This window comes from Teleopsis dalmanni, chromosome 2 (assembly GCF_002237135.1).
Source record: "Teleopsis dalmanni isolate 2A chromosome 2, ASM223713v2, whole genome shotgun sequence".
In the NCBI taxonomy this organism is placed as follows: Eukaryota; Metazoa; Arthropoda; class Insecta; order Diptera; family Diopsidae; genus Teleopsis; species Teleopsis dalmanni.
The window spans coordinates 91870909-91878754 of NC_051847.1; the positions used below are offsets into that span (position 1 = coordinate 91870909).

At 28.0% G+C, this 7846-nt stretch overlaps 1 protein-coding gene across 1 annotated transcript in view; it reads left to right on the forward strand.

Moving 5' to 3' along the window:
* LOC119675071 (uncharacterized protein DDB_G0290685) overlaps positions 1-7531 on the forward strand; it is a 34199-nt gene extending 26668 nt beyond the window's left edge. Inside the window, exons 10-14 of the mRNA XM_038086258.1 lie at positions 118-652; positions 6463-6698; positions 7065-7230; positions 7301-7454; positions 7524-7531. Coding sequence (XP_037942186.1) covers positions 118-652; positions 6463-6698; positions 7065-7230; positions 7301-7454; positions 7524-7531 — 1099 coding nt within the window. The remainder of the gene's footprint in view (positions 1-117; positions 653-6462; positions 6699-7064; positions 7231-7300; positions 7455-7523) is intronic.
* The last annotated feature ends 315 nt before the right edge of the window (positions 7532-7846 follow it).

Sequence of the window (7846 nt, forward strand, 5' to 3'; positions counted from 1 at the left end):
TAATAATTTATTAACTGAAGAAGAACGAAATAAGAAAAATCAACTATTAAAAGAAGAAAATGAAAATATTATTGATGATATACATGAAAATGAAACAAATAACGAAGAAATTGAAAGGGATAATGAAAATAATGAAAACGAGAATGATATAACTAAGAATGAATTAAATAACGCACAAGATTCTGAGATCGTTACCAACGATGAAATAGAAGAGACTAATCAAGAATTAGCTGATAGTCAGTTAGATGATAAAAATGATAATGAAATGGACACAGTGGAAACAAATGACCTAAATGAACACCGAAATGAATCACTCAAAAACGAAAATGATGAAACTGTAAAGACTGAAATGCCGATAATAGGAGAAGATGAAAATTTATTAAATAAGGATAATGAGAGTACTGAAGAAAATCAAGATGAATTGTTAGTAGAAAGTAAATTAAGTAATAAAATAATTGAGCAAGATCGTGAAACAGGAGAAGAAACCTGCATTAAGAAAACTGAAGAAGAAATTACTGAAGTTGAAAAGTTAAGTACTGAGTCTGAAGCTAATTTAATCAATAAAATTAATGAACTTGTTGAGAATATAGCTGATCATGATCACGATGATCATAATAACAACCATAACGATTCAGAGGATGATGATGATGAGGTACAATATGGAAAATTTTAAAGCTCATAACACTTCGATTAATTAAAACACACCTTAAACTCTCTTCTGTCAAATTATTTGTATTTGTATTGTAGTTGTAATTGTATTTGTCTACTAATTTTATTCAAATTTATATAAAATTTTATTATAAAAGTAGTGTTGTGGTGTAAAATGTTGATTAAAAATAGTAGCATAAAAGCACATATACTATATTTCTATTTTAAATTGTAAAATAATTGAAATTATTTGAAAAAAATTTTAAAACGATTTTAGCACAAATTTTGCGAATTTTTATATGTCATATAAGAAAACTAAATTGATCTATATTATAAAGTCATTATTTCAATAAAAATTAAATGTGTTTGTATTAAATAACTTATAACATAGAAAGTAGATTTTGTTTTGGAAAAGAATTGAGTTCGAATTGGTTATGTGTAGATAAACGTCTCAGTAGTTAGATGAAATTAGTATTAAATATTTAAATAACTTAAACACAATGTAGTACTTCTTGAAATATACAATTTTTCAGCAAATTAATACAAACTAGACTTTAATGTTGCAAAACAAAGGCCTATTGTATACAAGGATTCTTCAGGGACGAATTTACAAATGCACAACCAAACATTTATCGACGTTGTTATCTCTCATATAATAAAACAATAAAATTTATAACAATTTTATTTTTTTGTGCATAAAGTAGTTCAGTTTATTGCAGTTGAATAGAAATAATTACAATTCTATCAGATTGTAATGCATGCATATAGTATATATATGCATTGCTTCAAAAAACTCCAATACTGCATGCACCAAATACTGTTAATACCTTCTAGGCATAGTACACATATGTGCATGTCTATATATTTCTATATATTGTTTATTTTATGCAACCTGCAGATATTGCAATTACGCAGTTATCTATGTACCCTGCACTACTCTTCAAATGACGTGACAGCACCGCTCCGACTAGAAATTGGAAAGTTGCTAACATATTTTATGGTGTCACATATCGCTGATATACCGCCTAACGAAATGGCAGTTGCTCATGCAATTTTGAAACATTTGAAACTGTAAGATAGGAATATTGTAGCGATTTTAAGCTTCCTTTAACGTGTCATACACTCGTATATATGAAATGCAAACATATATATAAAAATTTATTTCGATACCGTTCTGACTGCAATTTAATTTCGATTTGGAGTTTTTGATTGAAATCAATTGTTTCTTATTATTCTATTTTAAATTTAATTTACTCTACAATTTAACACTAAAAATATATAACTAATTTCACTTTCAGCTCAGATTGGAATTTAGCTCGAATAAAGGTATCGACTTTGAAATTGAATGAGGTCTTAAACTCATATAAAATAATTTAAACCAAATGTACTTGGAAAACTATTTATTTGCTTGTTGAACTTATTTAATATCGTCATCAACACCTCTTACTCTGACACAATGATATAGGAGCTTCAGTTGGTCTTCCTAATATATTTTATAAATATTATTTCTTGAGAAATAAAGTTTAAATACGGTTGTAACCTACATTGAGCTATTATTTATATAATAGTACATATATATATGTATTTATAATATAATATGTAATTGCATATACTATACATATTTACTTCACATACATACATATTTAGTAAGACATACAAATTGGAGGAGCTTTTAGTGTGAATAGTTTGAACATATCGACATCATTTGTACCACAAATATTTTCATATATCGAAATTATAACTTATGTAGATGCAAATACCTTGAAAAATAAAAAAGTTTTTCCAAGAATATCAGCGGTTTATTTGTGAGTTGTGTTTAAATTTTAGTCGATCGAGCCCATTTTCATAACACAAATTGCATTTTATGAAATATGCCTAAGTTCCAAAATCAAAATATATACATTATAAAATAAAAAAATTTTCCTAACAGATACATGGGTCTAAATCGCAGTTTATATACATAGTTGCTATATCTTAAACTGAACCGATATGAATATAAGTTTTTATATACGAATATAAGTACATTCTGCAACAATTTTTATTTGAACACTTTTCTAAAAACAGAAAGAAACTAATATTCGAAGTGAAATCTATTCGAAATAGAAGTATAAAGTTTTACAGCTCAAAAACTGAGTAACTAGTTTAAACAGAAGTTTAAACTGAAACAAACAGATGGACAAACGACAACACTAAATTAACTCAACTCCTCCAAATATAAATATATATATATATGTATATATAGGTGACATATTATAGGTATATTCGATGACAAACCTAATACATTCCTTTTACACTTTTAAGTGTAAAAATTTAACTTCAAACTAGATAATTTTTGAAATCCTTATATATTATATAAATACATATTAGCCATCAAATGTAAAGATATTATGTACGGACTATAGATATGTAAGGACTATGAATTAAATGTTTGTATAATGGATTTTTGAGGTTTTTTTACTAAAATGTTTTTTGTTAGACTTTACTTTGAGACTATGTACATCATACATTTGAAAATGATATTAATTTAAAAAAATATAGTATGAAATTAATAGATGAGCTCTGACGCATACACAGATAATAACATACATAAAGGTAATAACAGATAATGTACATACACCTACAAAACAAAAGCAATTACAAAAGAAATAAAACATGGACTGTCCCAAGAGTCAGCAGTTAAATACTCGCAGTTGTAGTATTGTAGAAATGTCAGTATTAAATTTACAAACATACATACACACATTAATACTAATAGACCAAGCAGTAACAATATGCATTCACGTCCCAATATATTGGGTAATGGCGATGTTGAAAATAAGTCGTTAATTTTTTTTTTTTTGTATAGAATACCCACCTATTCTACTCCAAAACTGTGTTCGAAGATTTAATGAACTTTTAAAACAGGACACAAGAAAAGGCCCATTCATTGCGAAGAATTATGAACGACTATGGTATTTACTTTATTTAGCTTTTTATTAAAATTTCTGAACTGAAGTTTTGGTCTAGGAAATATTTTCTCATACCTGTGGCATGATCAGATGATACAGCTATGATACACAACTACGTTCAACTCACATATAACATATTATTGATTTTGCTTATTTCAATCGATTATGCAAAAATGGGTATTGTCGTCACTCTACATTCGACATTTTGAAAAAAAGAAAAATCATTTGTTTTGCTAAGAACGAATAACTTCTATTTGTTACTTCGAATAGTACATCAATCAGCTTCATATATTTAAGAGTTTTCATCGCTTGAAAAAACTTATGATTCTACGAAATCACAATCTATCGACATCATCATATTTTTCTATGATCAAATCGCTAGTGAGTACTATCATTAGTGAGTTAATTATATTCTAATTGATAGTTTCTCTTGACGAGTTTTTTTACAGAGTTAAGAAAATATTTCCTAAACTTTTATTACGTGCTTAGTAGCTTCCTCCGACTATTCTTTCAGTGGAAATAAGAAAGGATTAGTCAAGTTCTGTTTATAATTTTGCAGTTTGTAGAGCATTACCTTATACGTATTACATTTATTTAATATCGATTAATAATCTAAGGTCTTTCAGGTTATCATTGAGTATATCTCTTTGATAGCTTTTAATATTTGTGTTTTTAAGAACACTTATTAAGGGACTAATGTAAGAAATTTCAATGTTTGTCCATACTTTTTTGTAAGTCGTACTCTTATTATCGGGGTATCAATCCTTTTATTGTTTAGAAGTTCCAAATTGGTATAGGTTGAAGTCCTATCGTTGTTTTTCAACTATTGAAGATTTCTATCGTTTTTTATATTTTTTTCTTTAATTTGTTTTTGGGTTGAAAAACCTTCTATTCGTCAAAAATACAGATGTGAAATAAAATATCTTATAATTAGGGTTTCTTAAATTTTTGAATAGAGGAACTATTATTGTTCAATGCAGAAGTTTGCTGAAATAAGTGAACAACATCTTTTCATTAAAAGATTTCTCAATATTGGAAAATAATGATGTTGTATTGTATCTTATGATAATTCTAGTTGAATTCTCATCAATTTTTGTGTTATTATGTTACTTAGTAATGCATTTCAATGACGTTAATCTTTAACAATATATCTTTGACAAAAATTTTAACATTTCCATTCTAGTTCTGAAGATTTTTGTACTTTTCTTTTTATATAGGAATGTTAGTCTCTTTGGGAATGTATTTTACCAACGAGTTGGCTTTCTCACCAACGAATTGGTTTTAGTGTGGTCCACTTTCTTGTGTGAAACAATCAAAAGTACTAAACAATGATTAAAAATACCTGATGAATATTGAGTTACTAATTCTATATAGTAAAAACGTTGCTTAAAAATTTCTTAAGAAAATCTGTATATATACCTTTTCAATGTTATTCATATTCGTATATCATTTGTGCATAAGTTATTCACTTAAGGAAAGTAGTTAAAATTGAAGTGTCGACCTTATAAGTCACAGCTCATTTGAGCAGTGAATTGTCTCTCGATACCACAGTACTAATTAGCGTATTATTTAGCTAAAGAAGTTACTGGAACCTTTCTGTTTTGTATTAGATTAAGTAAGTAGTAACCTATACAAACTTTTTTAGCTATCGCTACGTATTTTCGCGTTTGATGACCAGCGTTGTAGTTATATGTACAGCTACCCATATGAGTTGGATATTGTCAAGCCAAGTGGGCTCATTGGAAGAAGTCTGGTATTCTTGAGTTGTTAAGGACGTAATTGAAGCACTTACTAGAGATTTAATAACAGTTTGGCTATCTGGACGGATTGTGAAGTTTTTATTGAGAATCTTGTTGGTCAAGACTCTTTTGCTACATTATGAATTGCCATTTCTTTTGATTAAAAGACGCTGCAACGGCATTATAGTCGAAACGAGATGAAAATAACTTAATTACAGATACTTATTATCTTATTAATTATCTTTCGTTGAAATGGGTATTCGTTAAATTGGTAATTCGTTATATTGGGCAACTACTGTAATTATAAATTTTTGAAAAATTATTATTTTTTGGGGAATAAATTTCAAACTTCAAGACTTTTAAAAATTTTAATTATAAATAAATAAATTAATAAATGAAAACGTCTAAGAAAATCAACACATATCAATCTAAATCAATCTTATATATTGTAAGAACTTGATGTTATTGTGAAAGTCTTAAGAGAAAATCAGTAACCTTTTGTTTTGATTCAAAATCAAAACTAAATTCTGAAGTCGCATTTATACTAATGACACGGTAAAATCTATTTTATCCTTTTTTAGTAGCTCCAAAAATAGCTGATAAAGTCTTATTCGCTTCAATTCCATCTCATCAATCTTATATATTTGTGTTGCATTGTTAGTAGATGACAGACCTATTTCACATACAGCTTCCTTAAACTCCAAACATAAGGAAATATTGCCCAGTGAGCCTAATAAATAGTTAGTAAGATTATATATAATAAAAATTACGAAAGGACTGACCTCTTCAGATCAGCACTGGGAATAATTTGTGTTAATGTTTGTGATATGATAAAATAAATTTTTTATATTCGATGACATTCTAACAAAATCGAAGTCAAAAGAAAATAGAACGCTAATGGAATAAAACTTCCATTGTATGCTATTATAATCCTTAATTACTATATTTTTTTTCCATTGAAATAAGAGCACAGTAGCTAAAGTGCATAATGTATTTCAAGTTGTGTGCGCAATTTTAGTAAAAAGCACTAAAAAATCAAAAAATTAAAATAGTTAAAAATCAAAAAATATATATATTTTGCTTAATAGCTGCTTTGTAAAATACTTTCATTCCATGAAAATGTATAGAATTTAGATATCGAACCTGACGAGGAAACCGAAAAAGAAGATGAAGAATCAGGGACCGAAAATGTTCCAATCACCGATGATAACAATAATGAAGATGTTGAACATACAGAGGAAGAGGAAAATGAGAATTATGGCGTAGATTCACCCAGTTCTTCACTTGCAATTGAAGGTTACGTTGCTGGAGAATCCGAGGATAATACAGTTCAGTCACAATCTGCAGCTTATGTTGATGAAGTATAACTTTAAAAATTTTGTCCAATTCATTTGTTGTTGTCGCATTTAATTTAAATTTTGTTTTCAATTGCATTTCAGTTCAAATTTTTAAACAATTATTTTTAATTGGTCTTGCAATATTTTAGAAGATTTTTAACTATGTTATTCCTAAGAGGAAGGAAGCACTGTTTTGTTTTCTTGTAATTATTTTTCTGTGATATTTGCACCCGGTTGCTATCTTAAAAATGATTTCCTTACTTTCATTTTTATCGTTTAAAGTGTTAAGTTAATTGTTGTAATTGCTTTACATAATTGTTAAATTCCTTAACAAAACGAAGTTATTTTTACACTATAATATTTCTTTTAAAAATGCTCGAATAAAAAACGAAAATTCCAAACAACCTAAAGGAAACACGCATTGAAGATATAATTGCGTCCGGCGATATGGAGCAATTAGCGCAAATTGTGTTGAATGGCGATGGTAATAAATTGTTGAACATGCAATCTCCGGAACCAGAAATACAAGCATTTCTGAATAATGTACCAAATTATATGGTACGTCCTTTATGCAATATTTGCTGTAATATTTTTATTTTTAAGTAAATATAAATAACTTTCATTTCAGAATAAAATACGTCGCGTGCATGAAGCTGCTCGCGAAGGGAAAATATTGTCGTTGCAACAAGCCTTGGATCGTCGAAAGTTTGCAATAGCCAGGGATGAAATATCACCAAATGGAGCTACACCTTTACATGTGGCTGTTCTATTTGGTCATAGTGGTAAGCCACTCGCCTTTAAATATGTTCATATATTGCATTTTGCATTCCTATAAATTTAAAAATCTCCAGATTTATAGTTACAAGTCTTATATTAACAAACGAGAGGTATTTGATTGATCTTGTGCCCAATACAGAGAAAAACATTTTTGAGTTTTCTGATTTTGTTTCTTAATTTGAAATTTTATTCTCAATGGTGTTTTCACTTGTTTAATTTTTTTAAATTGTACATCATCCCTTGACTTAATGATAATTTTTACCATACGAACCAAATTTATAGCTTTGGAAATGAAAACACGTAACAGGGGTTCACGGTTTTGCTTCAGATTCAAATCAAATGTTTCAGATGGTCAAGGAATTTGAAATGAATTTCATGAAATATAGCCGAGACGATT